The 16047-nt window shown below is 31.1% G+C and overlaps 3 protein-coding genes and 3 long non-coding RNA genes across 6 annotated transcripts; 2 read left to right on the forward strand and 4 right to left on the reverse strand.

Annotated features, from left to right (window-relative positions):
• The first annotated feature begins 577 nt into the window (after positions 1-577).
• On the forward strand, positions 578-1544 carry LOC104752822 (uncharacterized). Its single transcript, XM_010475078.3, has 2 exons — positions 578-1139; positions 1257-1544. The coding sequence occupies exons 1-2, from the start codon at positions 725-727 to the stop codon at positions 1310-1312; spliced, it is 471 nt and encodes a 156-aa protein (XP_010473380.1). The 5' UTR covers positions 578-724; the 3' UTR covers positions 1313-1544.
• A 2083-nt stretch (positions 1545-3627) lies between these two features.
• Positions 3628-6196, forward strand: LOC104752823 (uncharacterized). Its single transcript, XM_010475079.3, has 5 exons — positions 3628-4045; positions 4155-5088; positions 5353-5448; positions 5557-5693; positions 5845-6196. The coding sequence occupies exons 1-5, from the start codon at positions 3816-3818 to the stop codon at positions 5990-5992; spliced, it is 1545 nt and encodes a 514-aa protein (XP_010473381.1). The 5' UTR covers positions 3628-3815; the 3' UTR covers positions 5993-6196.
• A 462-nt stretch (positions 6197-6658) lies between these two features.
• On the reverse strand, positions 6659-7816 carry LOC147926096 (uncharacterized). The gene is made up of 2 exons (XR_015585112.1): positions 7639-7816; positions 6659-6881 (listed from the first exon to the last, which is right to left on the reverse strand). It is a non-coding gene; the product is annotated as an uncharacterized LOC147926096 (long non-coding RNA).
• Positions 7817-9021: 1205 nt separating this feature from the next.
• On the reverse strand, positions 9022-9595 carry LOC147926097 (Defensin-like (DEFL) family protein). Its single transcript, XM_087493462.1, has 2 exons — positions 9469-9595; positions 9022-9315 (listed from the first exon to the last, which is right to left on the reverse strand). Exons 1-2 carry the CDS (start codon positions 9593-9595, stop codon positions 9125-9127), a joined length of 318 nt encoding a protein of 105 aa, XP_087349588.1. The 3' UTR covers positions 9022-9124.
• A 3601-nt stretch (positions 9596-13196) lies between these two features.
• Positions 13197-13901, reverse strand: LOC147926098 (uncharacterized). Its single transcript, XR_015585113.1, has 2 exons — positions 13744-13901; positions 13197-13430 (listed from the first exon to the last, which is right to left on the reverse strand). It is a non-coding gene; the product is annotated as an uncharacterized LOC147926098 (long non-coding RNA).
• Positions 13902-14528: 627 nt separating this feature from the next.
• On the reverse strand, positions 14529-15299 carry LOC147926099 (uncharacterized). The gene is made up of 2 exons (XR_015585114.1): positions 15134-15299; positions 14529-14976 (listed from the first exon to the last, which is right to left on the reverse strand). It is a non-coding gene; the product is annotated as an uncharacterized LOC147926099 (long non-coding RNA).
• Positions 15300-16047: the final 748 nt, after the last annotated feature.

A 16047-nucleotide genomic window follows, 5' to 3' on the forward strand; every position in this document is an offset into this window, starting at 1 on the left:
CTTACACGAAATCAATGTGATCAACTCATCAAAGAAAAACATATTAAACTCGCTTTACTTAATTACCTGACGTCATCACTCCACTAAATATCAACTTCCAGCTCATTGCATAAGGGCAAATTGGTCAAGAAAAAATACTTCTTCTGCTCCTGTAGATGTTTTTTGCCCCGAGTGCTCATTTTGGAGACAACCCCCCGATAAATGCCTTCTGCGACAATTATCCCAATTTTTAATTGCAAGATAATAACTATAAAAAAACAACGTAGGGGAAAAAAAGAGAAAAAAAAAGACTAATGTGTGTGATACACTTAACCATGATTGGTACTTAAAAATCCATTAAGTTATGTTTTAAGAAAATGATAGTGTTCCATTATAGTGTTTCCCGGAAACAAACCGTGATTTGCGGAGGTTACAACGTCAATTAGTTCAACATGGCTTTACTTAAGGCAAAAGACTATAATTTCAAATAGTGAGACTATACAGATAATAATATTATTCAAAATTAAGTGGATTGGTTTTAAAATCATAACATGGTACCAAAAAAATATATTTAAATATACGTATATATGAATTAATCACAAATCACAACTCATTGCTAACCAGCTCATAAGCTAAAAAAGACAACTCATATCTCCACTCTTTTGACAAAAACAGAACACCAAACATTAAACCCTTCAAAACACACAAATCTCACCATCCGACCAAAAAAAGAAAGAAAAAAAAGATGTCTGTGCTTCTTATTCTTCTTCTTGTTGTCCGATTCATTACTCCATCTTCACAGTCTTCGATCCGAAACCTCCTCGAAGCTCGTGGTTTACCAGGTGGTTTGTTTCCAGACAACGTGGAGAGTTATAGTCTAGATGAGAAGACAGGGGAGCTCGAAGTTCAGCTACAAAATCCTTGTTTCGCTCGGTTCGAAAACAGAGTTTTCTTTGATAGTGTGATTAAAGCAAACCTAAGCTATGGTGGGCTTGTTGGACTTAAAGGTTTGAAACAAGAAGAGCTTTTTCTTTGGTTACCAGTAAAAGGCATTGCAGTGAATGATCCTTCTTCTGGACTTGTTCTATTCGATATCGGTGTTGCTCATAAACAAATCTCTCGTTCTCTTTTTGAAGATCCTCCTGTTTGTTACCCTCCTGGTGAGCTATTGGTTTTCTCAAAACGTTTTCATGTTTTATGCTAAGTGCTTTATTAATTTATTGATAGAAAGTTAGAAACTTATACTAAAGTCCATTGAATCATATTTTTGTTTGTAGGATCTATAATGGAGAAGTTAGAGAAAAGCAAGATGGATATTCAGCTAAAGAGATGAACGAGTTTTTTTCTTTGGGGTGTGTAAGATTCAAAACTCAAAAATTGTCTCTTTGAAACTTGAACAAAAAAAAAAAGTGTTTTTTTTTTTAAATTTCTTTTACCTTTTTCTTTGGGGTTGTTTGTGGAAATGTGGAAAGTGTTGGGAAATATGTGTAAAATCTGGAAAGAAAGGAGGAAAATTTTGGAACTTTGTATAAACTATGGGGTCTATAAAGTAATCAATTTTGTCACTTGTCAATTTTTTTTATTTTTATTTTCTTTATATGGAGGGAATATAGAGTACTTTAGTTGTTTATTATACTTTTGCTTTAATTTTAGAAAATGATGTTTTTGCATTTTAATCATTATAGTCTAGCATAATCATTGACATAGAATTACGCTTTGAATGGAAGCTGCATTTTATACCAAACAGGCGAACACAGCTGTTAACCTAAATGACAACATACTTATAATGACAAAATTCGAGATATTACAATAAGTGTTCAAAACTTTCATTAACTTTTAAAATCGAGTGGATACTTTAGGTACAATAAATATTTCCTTCGTATCAAAATGTATAAATGATGTTATTTTTTTTGGCTCAATTTCGACTATTCATTATCGAAAGGAATACATCCAAATTCAACGTATATAATATTCACATCCAAATGTATAAGTGATGTTTAACGTCATCCCACAATGATTAATCTTTTTTTTCTGAACTTTTAACTTTTTAATTCTACGAAAAACATAATTTATCATCTATCTAAACATAATCCAACAAATAATAAAAAATGTACATAATGCAAATGGTCATAAAAAATTGTATTAAAAATAAAAATATCAGTGAATTAAAAACAATTTTTTTTCCAAAAATGTATCCAGATCATATCCACATATCATTTAAACTAGGATACTACATTTTTTTTTTTTTGGAATGACATTAAATTAAGTTTTGAATCTTATATTTTTTTTTTATTTCCTCTTATTTCAATAGATTTACAATACATTGGATTGTAAATATGTTAGTTATTATGTGCTGCTATTGTTAGTAACATCTTTGGAATTCTCAATGTTGACTGTCACATTGTATCATTGATCACATTTCAAAAGTCAACATGATTTCAGCAATTTTTTTGACTCTATGGTTATCTTACTAGTTAATTTTAGAATTTATATGTTTTTATAATTCTTAAATGAGAAAATGGTAGTTGAAATTAGATAACCTAATATTTGTTTTCTCTCTAAAGCAAACTTTTAAAGTAAAAAGAAATGTTTGAATAGACTCCCAATCTGTAGGATAAATATTTATAAAAAAATAACAAATTATGCTTTAGATAATCAAGATAATCAATAAGCTTCAGAATTGTGTGAGCTTATAAGTTTTTACCACAAGGATTATGTTTTCTTGTGGTTAGGTGAATCATCTTGTTACAAATGAAAAACAGTGAAGAAGTCTAATGAAAAGAAGATTGAAAAAATAATAAAACTGAGGTCATAGAAGACTAACACTTTGGGTTAAGAGGAGCAAATTGGTTAAGTTGAAAATATCAGGATCCCCCTTTGATTAACACTTTATTTTAAATCGAATTTGACTTTCTAATGGTTTTTCTTGTTGATGAAAGAAACTGTGATTTATGATATAAAAAGAACGGTTTAGCTCCATCCACAACCAAGATGATCACTCCTTTGATGATGGCCTATGGTTTTTCACTCGTGTTCTATAGTTTCCTATAAGTGTGTTACAAAAAACAAAAAATTTATAGGGTTTCTATTTTTTCTGCTCTATAATCTCAAAAACAACATAGATTAAAGGTTAGACTGTAAAACATTTTTTTTTTCTTTGGGTTTGAATAAATTTTACATGCGATTAAAATAAAAATAAAAAAAAGAGCAGGGAGAAAAAGAGGAAACGATTAATGAAAAATAAACAAAAGTAAACTAAGTATAATATAGACAAAACACATATGAAAAGTGTGTTAACATTTTTTAAAAGTGTCTCATGGAAATATCCCTCAAATTAATTATTTAAGTATAGCATCATATATCTCAAATTTTTAGTAAATTTGTATAACAAATATTTTCAAATTAAATATTAGTTTATACATATATATTAAAGTGTAATTAAAAAATAATATTATTACCAAAAAAGAAATAAAAGAAATATCTAAAAAATAATTAAAATTGGTAGTATTTTTGAAACATAATAGAATGTGGTATTCTGATAATTTTTTTTAAGCTTAGTGGTCTGTTAACGTATTTTCAAAATTATATTTATAAAAAATATGTTTTTCATATTAATTTATATTTTAAAACACATTAGAAAATAAATATTTTTTTTTGTTAATTATATTGTACAACTAAAAAATAAATTAATGATCTAGACTCGTCTATGTGACACAGTGTTAACCCAACACCTTCTCTCTCGTTTGTTTCATCTCTGAATGATCAATTTTGTAGCTGCGTGATCCTCAAATCGGATCAATTTTATTGAGTTTGAAGCGATTGGATCGGAGATTACGATGTGCGATCGTCCGTTAGGGTTATGGGCGATTTGGGTTTTACTCCTCGGAAGCTTGATCGGAGCTGCGAATAGCTCGATTCATGAGTACAAGAACGAAAAATTCACTGTAAAATTTAATGCCCGCTTCTTCCATGGCGGTAGCGAAGGTCTCTACGCTTCCAAGTTGCAAGATCTAAATGCTTCTTCTCCTAATGATGATAAGCCTTTTAAAGGCAAGTCCTTTATTAGGTCAGTTTCACTCCTTCATCACTGGATTTGTGGGTTTTTGAATAGGGACTAAGCTTCTTGATATATATATATAACTCTTAAGTTTGTGCTTTTCTTGGTTTGTTTTTAGGTTTGATGATGTAACCTTTGTGAGGACAAAGGAATCTGCTAGTAAACAGAACGCAATGCAGTCAACAGCTGGGTTGGTTGAAGCTATAATACTTGAGGTGAAAGACCGTGATAGGATTGGGGGAGCTTTTCTCAAATCCGATGCAATTTGTTGCACGCCAGATCTTGCTGATACTGGATCTTGTAGTCTAGGGGAAGTTATTATCAACAGAAGTTCTAATGATCTTGAGTGGCCAAGACAGATCAAGACCTTTTTTAAAGGGAATAAAACAGAAGTTAATATGTCCCCTGAGACTGTTTTTATCAATAAGACTGGGATGTACTATCTTTATTTCATGATATGTGATCCGGAGTTGGATGGCACTAAAATCAGAGGAAGAACAGTTTGGAAGAACCCTGATGGTTATTTACCGGGAAAGGTAGCTCCTTTGATGAAAGTTTTTGGCTTTATGTCGTTAGCTTATCTTTTGCTTGGCCTAGTTTGGTTTGTGCGGTTTGTTCAGTTTTGGAAGGATATAATTCAGTTGCATTATCATATCACTTTGGTTATTGCTCTTGGCATGTGTGAAATGGCTGTTCGATACTTTGAATATGCTAATTTCAACTCTACTGGGATGAGGCCTATGGACGTTACTCTGTGGGCGGTAACCTTTTCGTCCATAAAAAAGACGCTTTCCAGGCTTCTTCTTCTGGTTGTCTCTATGGGTTATGGGGTGGTAAAGCCTACCCTTGGTGGCATAACCTCGAGGGTACTTCTTCTTGGTGCCATATATTTTGTCGCAACAGAGGCTCTTGAGTTGGTTGAGCATTTGGGAAACATCAATGACTTTTCAGGAAAGACCATGATATTTTTGGTGATTCCTGTGGCATTACTGGATGCTTGCTTTATTCTGTGGATTTTCTCATCGCTGGCAAGAACACTTGAGAAACTTCAGGTAAGATACAACACTTATATCAAATTGATTTCTTTATTCATCATTAGCAGATACGAATATTGAATATTCATGTTTTGTCACATTATTATATCCGATGGATGCATATATATAACATAGACTTTCAAGGTTGCAATCTGTGGCTGCCTCATTATGCAGCCCATTCTAGGCCAAATCAGATACAGTAGCTGCTTAAGCCATCTTGGACGATCCAGTTCTTTTTACTTTTTTTTTCTAGCTGCTTATCTGTCTAATATTTTAATGCAGATTAAGAGAAACATGGCTAAGCTTGAGCTTTATAGGAACTTCACCAATGCACTTGCAATCGCTGTTCTGCTCTCTATTGCTTGGATTGGTTTCGAGGTAACAAATCACTACTCTAGTGAGTAGTGACTATCTCTCCTGTATTACTTGAAACCCAAAGTCAGAGGAGTGTAATTGAAATCACATTCTTCTCTGTCTCTGTATCAGCTATACTTCAATGGAACTGACCCTCTAATCGAACTCTGGCGAATGGCGTGGATCATTCCAGCTTTTTGGAACTTACTCTCTTATGGTCTGTTAGTTGTCATATGCATCCTCTGGGCTCCATCCAATAATCCTACAAGGTTTTAAGACTTTCCATTAATATTTACTCAAATGTCTTGGACTTCAATGTTCCCAGTGGCTCTTATTTAAGTCCCATTGGCTCTTATTTCGTCTTCACCGAGAGACTACATTTTGCACTCAGCTTAAGGCTAATTAATTTCAAACTTGCAGGTACTCATACTTAGCGGAAGCAGGGGACGAGTTTGAAGAGGAAGGTGTCTCATTGACGGGTAGTGGAGTAAAGAGTACAGAAGATGTTGAAAGGAATGAACTTCTATTTGGGCTTCCAGATGATGTTGAGGAGGGCAAACGCGAGTAAGCTCCAGGTAGCAAGCATTAGATAGTCTATACCTCGCCGAGTAGTTTTTAGTGTATGTCTTGCATTCCCGGTATGTCAACTTTATGTAAATCTTATCCTTTGTACCTGAGTAGGTTGTTTTCTGACCTTTAAGGACTTATTTACTCAGATCAAAGTTCTTGTAGTCTTATTTGTTTACGGTTATTAAAAGTTCCATTGAGGATCTTCGGCGGCTATATAGATAGTTACATATTTCCCATTTCTAGAGCGTCAAAGGATCTTTTATTACATTAGAGACTTGATATATTCACCTAACCAAGGAATTTGTTGATCACTATCGTAGCTGTACAGAAAAAAGGAACTGTTCTTACAATGTTGAGACAAGCTTTTGAGAATCATCTTGAGAATGGACTTGGATTCGGGCACTCCCCTGTTCAATCATTTCCATGCTTAATATATATCTTGTGGAAAATTTGTGTTTTTGCTTCATCACCAGCTGCTAATCCCTTGTACTCTCATTCAGGTGTTAAGATCGAAGCTGTCACCATTAATACTGATTATTTGAATACCTGAACCATTTAACCGATCTAGTTCACCATTTTTCTAAAATCGGGCACTTAGAAGCTCATGAGTGCCTAGACCGCGGCCGCCTAGGCCGATTTTGTGTAACTTGTTATATTTCGAACATACGAAAATAGCTGATGTTATTTCTCAGACAGATACAATTACATATGGTTGGATCATTTCATCTTGGATACATTCTAATCTCTATTATAACAACAACATACTTCTTTGACGCACATGCCATCAGAATAACGAGCTTTTTTACAATACACACTGCAACCTACGCTCCATGGCGAAGAACACGCTGGTGCATTGAAGCAATCCCCATTCTTTAGAATTTCATGACCTAATTGTTAATAAAAATCAGTACACCAATATATGAATATTCATTTTCAAAAGACAAAGTCATGTTCATAATTAAAAAATTGGGTTAAGAGAAGACGCCAAGTCATACAAAATTAAATATATAAAATGGAAATATGATTCTTTGGTCTGATTTGTCTGCTGGTTTTGTATTAAATGTTATTCTTTTAAATAAAGATAAATAAGAAAGGAAAAAAATAATGAAAGTTGTATCTAAGGTGAAAGAGTAAAAGAGAGGATGCAAACAGAAAAATAAACATAGGTCATTTAAAAAGTTTGGGTCAAAATTACTATAGTAAAACCTCTATAAAATTTTAATTTGGAACTAAGATATTTTATTAATTTATAGAGGTACTGATTTAGTAAATAAATTAATAATTATTCTTTCATAGCGAGATTTGCCTAATTTCATATTTTTCTTTGGAAAAATCTATTTAAAAAATAAGATATTTTTGTTACAATCAATATTCCATTAGAAATTACAAGAAAAAAATTATCATGTCTTAAAACAAAAATGCAGTTATAATATTATTATAAAAAATTTTAAGAATGAAAAAACAACAAAAATCGTATTTCATTGTATATTCAAAAAAACTATTTTATTATTTTTACCGAATTGTATCAAATATTACAATAATCCAAGTTGTGACAATTTTTTTTTAATTAATTCATAGTGAATAGTACTTTAATCAAGTATTAATTTATGAAAAAACTTAATGTAAATAGTTGGTATAGTTTACCTATTGGGTCTGCATGTCCACTCCAAATAGGGGCTTCGGCGCTAGCAGTAGCAGTTATTGTTTGACAACGAACATAAGATACCACGAAAATGATAGTGAAAACAAATGCCACTATATATTTTATGGTGATAGCCATAATTTTTATTTTCTTGCTTTCATTTGGTAACTGAGCTATTCGCTACTTATGTTGATTATATATAATAACACAAATATATGTAAATGGTATTTTTTTGGTCAATGGTATTTTTTTTATATAGATTTATAGCCAAAAGAAAATAATTTATTTCTATATATAATAATATTCAAAAGAATAAAGAGTAAAGAAGATTGTAGAATTAGATATCAAAATGACTTGCTTTATTGATAATCTTGACTTGATATTTATACAGACTAGACTCAACACAAGATAGACTCTAAGTCCTAAGATATCAAGACCTAAAACTTATCACAATAGGACTTTAAACACAATAGGACTACATCACATTGATTCGATGTTATCCACAAATATTCTCCGTAATACTCCCCCTCACATTGGAGTGTGAAGGTCCTAAACACCCAACTTGGACATTATGTATAGAAACTGAGGACGACCAAGAGCTTTGGTTAAAATTTCAGTTAGTTGCTCACTCGACGGCACATGTTTGGTTACAAGAATACCATCACGTATCGCATCACATACAACATGACAATCATTTCCGATATGCTTGGTGCGCTCATGGAAAACCTAATTAGCAGCGATGTGGAGAGCAGCATTGTTATCACAAAACAAGCAAGCATGCGCAGATTGTTCAATACCTAATTCTGTTAACAACTTATGAAGCCACTCGATCTCATGAAGAGCCACGGACATGGCGCGATACTCGTCTTCAGCGGAAGAATGAGAAACAGTCTTTTGCTTCTTGGTTTTCCAGGCAATTGGTGAGCCACTAAGGAGAACAACGAAGGCACTAAGAGAACATCGAGTGATAGGACAGGAAGACCAATCCGAGTCACAATACACCATGAGAGACAAATTAGAGTCCGCACGGAGAAGAATGCCCTGCCCTGGCAAACCTTTCAAGAACTTCCCAACACGCAAAGCAGCTTCCCAATGAGCTTCACACGGTTCTTGCATAAACTGAGACAACACATGGACGGAATAACTGAGCTCGAGTATGGAGAAGATACAATTAACGTCCGACCAAACGACGATACGACGTGGGATTAATCAACAAGAAACCATCATCATCAGCTAAATGATGGTTCTGTTCTAAAGGTGTGTCAGCCGGCCGTGAACCAATATTGCCACTATCGGCTACAATATCTAAATTATTCCCTCAACAATGTTGAGAACATTTTTTTTTTTTTTTTTAATGAAAGTGTTGAGAACATATGAAAAATGTATTAAAAAAAAACAGTTGTAAATTTTATTTATTTTGCTTTAATCCTTTTGTATAGATATTGAGAACATAATAAAAGTGTTGATGTTATGTTTCAAGTGATACAATTACAATTGGTTGGATTGTTTCACGTCAGACGCATTATCAATATGTTGATAACAACAACATTTTGGTCCATGACATTGGGCAAAAGCATAATGAGATGTTTTACAATACACAATGCAACCAATGGAATATTGGCCTGGGGCAAAACACGCTGGTGTTATAAAGCAATCTCCATACTTCGATGGATCATGAGCTACATATTAATAAAAATCAGTACATTACTATGGATGTTCACTTTTCAAAAAGAAAAAAATCAGTACATTAATAATTGAAAAATGGGGTATAAGACCATACAAAATGAAGTATATATACAAAAATGAACGTTTTCTATATAGATAGAATTTACCTGGGGATTCCGTTCCGTACATGCCTGGGGCTGGGGGACTAGCAATTGTTGCATGACAATCCACATAAGATATAATAAAAATGATACTGAAAACAAATGCGGTTAGCGTTTTTGTAGTAATAGCCATTTTTTTTTTTGGTCTATGAGTTCTTTTTTACTTAGATTCATTTTATATAATAGTCCAAATATACGCAAATGGTAACTTTCCTGGTCAAAGTTGTAAATAACTTATGATACCATGATCCTTCAATTTATTTTCTAACAAAATTATAGTCAAAGAAAATAACTGATTCATTCAATTTTTTCTTTATAGAATTGTAGTCAAAACAAAATACATAGAATGTTTTTTCAATCTAATTATGTATGTACAGTCTAGTCTATTTAAGCTGTTGACAAAAAAAATTGTTTTTTTGTCAACCCTAGATTCATTAAATAAAACTAGGGAGGAATAGAGTTTTTAATTATTTTTGTTTTATGTATTTTGTGTTTTTAAACTTCACAAATATAAACTATTTATGGTTGAAGCTCCTTTGACCTAATGGTTGACCAATGATTAATTAATGTTTTCACATTAAGCTATCTCAAGTTCAAGTATCAATAATTTGATTTATTAACAATTTTGCAGGTTAATAGAAGCAAGTTTACAAGAGATTTCTAGTAATGCGCAATTAGCCGTTCACCGTGATTCTATGTGCAGAAGGAAGTGTCATCAGTCGTAGATCATTTAGGAAAGAAGATGTTTGTCGTGAATCTAATAGAGTGAAAATAAATTATCTATGGAAAAATCGTCTTTATAACAGTTCTCATAATTTGTAATAAATAATAATTAAATTCAAATGTCAAAAAAGCAATATAATTACAAATATATTTACATGTATTTTATTACTAATACAAGCTATATAATTACATATATTTACTTTAAATTAATTATACAAATATAAAACATGATTCTGTAATTTCTAATATGTATAACGCAGGTGTATATTGTGACAAAAATATGTTCGATGTGTATGTGTTATATAAATATAAGTAAACAAATAGTTTTTGTTACATAATTAAAATGTTAATTCAGCACAATAGATTTACCAAATAGACCGCATAGAGCATGTGTACACGTATTAGACCATCTAATATTTTCAGTATGTTGAATTTCGATTTTTTTAATTGATTTTGTTGAAATGCAAAACAAAAAATAAAATCTCTCAGGTAGATAGAATTAGTTGGATTATTTCATTTTGGACGCATTCTTAATTTAATTATAACAACAACATAATTCATTGATGCATAAGCCATCAGAATAACGGGCTTCTTGACAAAACACAGTGCAACCTAGGCTGCTCCATGAGGTAAGACATGCTTGTGTTTCGAAGCAATGCCCATTCTTTGGAGTTCCGTGACCTATTTATTGATAAAATATGGGTTATAAGAATACGCCAATTCATAAAAAAAAATTAAATATATAAAAATGGTATTATGAGTCTTCGGTCTGATTTATTTGCCCATTTTGTATTAAATTTTATAATTGTAAATAAGGATAAATAGGAAAGCAACCAAAGAGTGAAAGTTGTGTCTTTAAGTGAAACTAGAGGGAACGAGGATGTAAACAGAAAAATTAACATAGGTCATTCAAAAAGGTTTTGGGTCAAAATTACTATAGTAAAACCTCTATAGATCTATACTATTTTATTACTTCATCATTTATTAGTTTATAGCTAGACTTGCCTAATTTTGTATTCTTTTGAAAATAAGTTTTCCATTATAATCAATATCTATAAATAATTAAAAGGAAGAGCGCAATATGACATTAAAAATATTGATGCACTAAAAATACCAGAAATGACTTCTTTTAAAAAGTAATGCAATTTAAGAAAACACAAACAACAGTTGAGTTATATTTCTAAACAATTTCTTACATATAATATATATATATATATAAGTTTATACAACTACTAATTTCAAATATTAAGGAGATCATATATTTACATCTAGTTTTTTCAGAAATACTTATTTTATTATTTTTATTGACCCAATTTAGAACTCAAGTAAAATTATTAATTTATAGTGATTTAGTTTACGTATTGGGTATGTAGTACCGCCGCTACCAGTGACACTAGTAGTTATTGTATGACAATAAACAAATGATATGATGAAAAAAAAATACAATTAGAGTTTCTATGGTGATAGTCATTTATTTTGTATTTTTTTTTTTTTTTTTTTAGCGAGGTTTTCTTTACTTATGTTGATTATATATAATAACACAAATACTGTAAATGGTATTTTTCTGGTCAAAGTTGGCAAATAATATATCTTTCAATTTATTTATTTTATAGATCTATAGTCAAAAGACATTAATGCATTTCTTTATAGAAATATTTTCAAAAATGCATTTTAATTTGTTTCTTTACCTAATTAAGTTGAACATTGGTAATATGATATTTATTGTTTTATACATATATAGTTATATATTTGTTTTTATATTTATTTACAATTTTGTATTGTAATTTAGAAATTTTGAGAAATGACATATAACTTAATTTCAAAAATGCCATGAATTATGTCGTCTTTGATTTCAATTTGGGGAAACTTGAACGAAGGTCAGCCTATGGAAGGAGACGCTCTCATAACACAAATGCTTGGGAATCGAATGAACGGTTGAAAACTACTAAAGAGAAGGAAAAAGGACTATCGTAAAAGACGCTAGGCTTTGTTGTTTTGCAACCAAACACATAGTTATAAAAAACTCTTATCGCTGCGATTTGTAACCAATAATGGCAAAGAAAGAAAACCAAGAAGCTCGTCATGTTACATGTCTCGTTCACTTTCTCACTGTCATTTCAAACTCGTGTAACACAGAACGACCCATTACTAACATCCCTAAATGCAGGTTACTTATCTACTTCCCATATATGTTTTGATTTGCTAATGAGTCTTTGCGGAAACTAGAAATTTTACTGTTATGTGTTGGTATATTTACTTCTTAACCTATTTTTAGGTTAGATGTCTTCCTCACTATCTCTCACTCAGATTTTGTTTATTTAGTCTAGAGAGACAACAAGAGGTGTTTTCCTTAATCTTCTACATTGTTAATCTTGGATAATATTCTCTTACAACATTACAACTCTTTTCTACTAATACATCAACCTTAACCTAATTACTATAGCTCTTTTAACCTAATAAATCAACATTACAACTCTTTCATTTATATGATATTCACATTCCTATATATATAAAAAAAAAACCTAATTACTATAGCTAACCCACTAAACCCTTTTTCACATCTTTCAGGATTTAATCTCTATGATTCAATCAGTTTCGCCATAGGAAGGAAATGTAAAAATGTTTAATGATTCACATATGCAGATACAAAGTGATGCAGCTTTTGACATTTAGTATATAATTCCTGAATGTTCTATTTCTGACGAACTCTGTACTTGCATAACAAAAAAAATACAAAAAAAAATTGCAGAAAATTTGAACAAACGAACATGTCTTGTTGATTATATATTCTCCGCTGCAAACAGAGATAGAGATAAAATATCTATTGCCATTAGTAAAAGCAAGCTCTGCTGCAAGTACAAAAACCAACCACGATTCCGGTACGTTGGAGCCTTGGAGGCAGGTTCCTCATCGTTTGATCCTTTCATATATACTCAAACTTAAAGTCGAAGAGGGCAAACGTGAGTAAATTTCAGGTAGCAAGCATTATAGTATATATATTTAAAAAAACATATGAAAACTGTTGATGTTATTTCTCAGGCAGATAAAATTACATTTGGTTATATTATGTTACACTGGGGCCCTGGGCACATTCTTATCGTCATTATAACAACAACAAGATTTTCCGAAGTAACACGTGCCATGACTATAATGCATTTCATTACAATACACAAGGCAACCTAGTTGCTGTGAGGAATGACACGCCATTAATTGGATGCAAAACCTATTCTCCGTTATTTCATTACCTATTTATTAATACAAAAGAGTACACCAATATCAGTATTCATTTTCGGAAGGACAAAATCATGTTCATAACTAGAAAATGGGCCATAAAAATACACCAATGAGCAATTCATACAAAAGATAAAAATATAAAACTGGAATTTGTTTGCTCATTTTGTATTAAATGTTAAAAATTGCCAATAAAGATAAATACGAAAGGAAACAAAGAATTTTTTTTCTTTCAAATGAGAGTGAAAGAAGATGCAAAAAAAAAAAAGAATTGAAATATGTCATTTATAAAGTCTAGATCAAATTTACTAATATAGTATAGTTTACCTATTGCGTATCCACCGCTATTTGGGGCATTAGCAGTAGTTATTTGACAATGAACATTAGATACGATGAAAATGATTGTGAAAACAAATGGGATTAGACTTGTTATGGTGAGAGCCATTTGTTTTATATTGTTTTTTTTTGTGTGTTTGTTAATGAGCTCCTCTTTACATAGGTTTGATTATATATAATAACACAAATATACATAAATGGTAATTTTCCTGGTCAAAGTGTGAAACTATTATAGTCTTTCTATTTAATTTCTATAGATTCAGAGTCTAAAGAAATTAAATTCTTTCTTTATATAATTATATTAAAGAGAACTACACTGAATGTTTTTGATTTTCACCTAATTATGTTTGAAGACACCGGTAATATCATATTAATAGTTATATATGTAATTAATTTTATATTTGTTTATAATTAAATATTAAGTTGGGAATAAGAAATGCAATAACATTGATATATCTTTTCAAAAATGTCACTAGCCTAAAATCTTTTTTTTTTTTTAAATGCACCTAATTATTTGGTATTTGCCAATTTCACCATTAATAACAAGTCTTCAATTTTTCTGTTTGAGGAAACTCGAACGAAGGTCTATGGACGAAGATACTCTCAAGACACGTCCAATACTTTTTCTGTTTGAGGAAACTCGAACGAAGGTCTATGGACGAAGATACTCTCAAACAACATAATGTGTATTAGACATACTTTTTCACATGTTGTAGATCTTTTACTTTGCTTTAGTTTTTTATTCAGAACATATGAAAAGTGTGAAAATAAACAGATGCCGATGAATATCGATGTTTATTCATCATTGAGGTTGTCTTACATATATACAATAAAGATCAAACAGAAACAAATAATCTAAGAGTATCTGCAACTATCTCCCTCTGTTATGGAGCTTGTTACATAACAGATATTGTAAAAACAGAACAAGAATCGAATATACGTTTGTAAGATAACCGGTTGTAAACCAGGTTATCAAACCACTCTCCAATAAAGTGCATGTTGATACAATGTTATAAGAAAAACCAAAAAGTCTCGATGGTATTTTTTAAGCAGATACTACATTGGGATGATAACAACAACATCGTTCTCCTGCAATGCAAACAGCATAAGCATACTGGTTGTTATGACAATACACAATGCAACCTAAGGAACGATCGCCTGCCCCTTTCGATGCACACGCTTTTAATCTGATGCAATACTCAGGCTTCTTCCCGAAATCACGATCTAGTTATTGATAAAAATTAGTAAACCCATATGAAATGGGGTATAAGAAATAAGAATAGACCAATACATACAAAATTAAATACATAAAAATGGAACATAAAATAAAAGAGGATGCAAAAAAAAAAAAAACGCATATGCCGGTATATATATAGTTTACCTATTGCGTATTCCGGTATGCTCTTGCCTGGGGCACTAGCAGTTGTGGTATGACAATGAACATAAGATGTAATGAAAATGACACTGAAAACTAACGTGATTAGAGTTTTTGTGGTGATGGCCATTTTTTTATTCTTATGTTTTTCTCAATGAGTTCTTCTTTACTTAGATTGATTATAAATAATAATACAAATATACGTAACTGGTATTTTTTCCTAGTTAAAGTTGTAAATGAAAAAAAATCTTTCAATTTATTTCTTATAGATTTATATCCAAAAGTAAATCTTTATAGAATTGTAGTCAAAGTTGTAAATGAAAAAAATCTTTCAATTATTTTTTACCTAAATAGGTTTGAACACTGAATATGATATTTATTATTTTATACATAGTTATATATGTTTTTTAAAAAAAAACAATTGCTCTATCATTATTTAAACTTTTGTTTTATAATTTGCAAATTTTTAATGATTTTATGTTCTCTAGGCTTCATTTTAAGTGATGTTTAAAGTTTTTACATACATATTTAAAAAACATAAATTTCTCATTTCACGCGAATGGAGTTAAACTACAATTTGCCTAGATAGAGCTATAAATTAAATTGGAGGATATATGTGTCGAAATTCAATCATTGATTAATCCTCAAATTTGGAAATAGGAATCTGTGTTTGAGAGAACAAAGTGGAGAGTTGAGCCATTGAGAAAGAGATCGTCACAAGGAAGGAAGAAGAAATCAGATTAGAGGAAGGAGACAACGGGTAATTGGATTTGGGTCAGTTTTTATTAGCCCATTAGTGGTCAAAGTCATGTTGAAACAAATTTGAGCGCTTAAGTTACCAATCTTTCTCAGTTCCCTTGGTTTCTAGGAATCCAATTGACAACAATAACTCAAGTTCCCTGGAAATGGCCAAATCTAGT

This window comes from Camelina sativa, chromosome 16, assembly GCF_030686135.1.
Source record: "Camelina sativa cultivar CO46 ecotype springtype chromosome 16, ASM3068613v1".
NCBI lineage: Eukaryota > Viridiplantae > Streptophyta > Magnoliopsida > Brassicales > Brassicaceae > Camelina > Camelina sativa.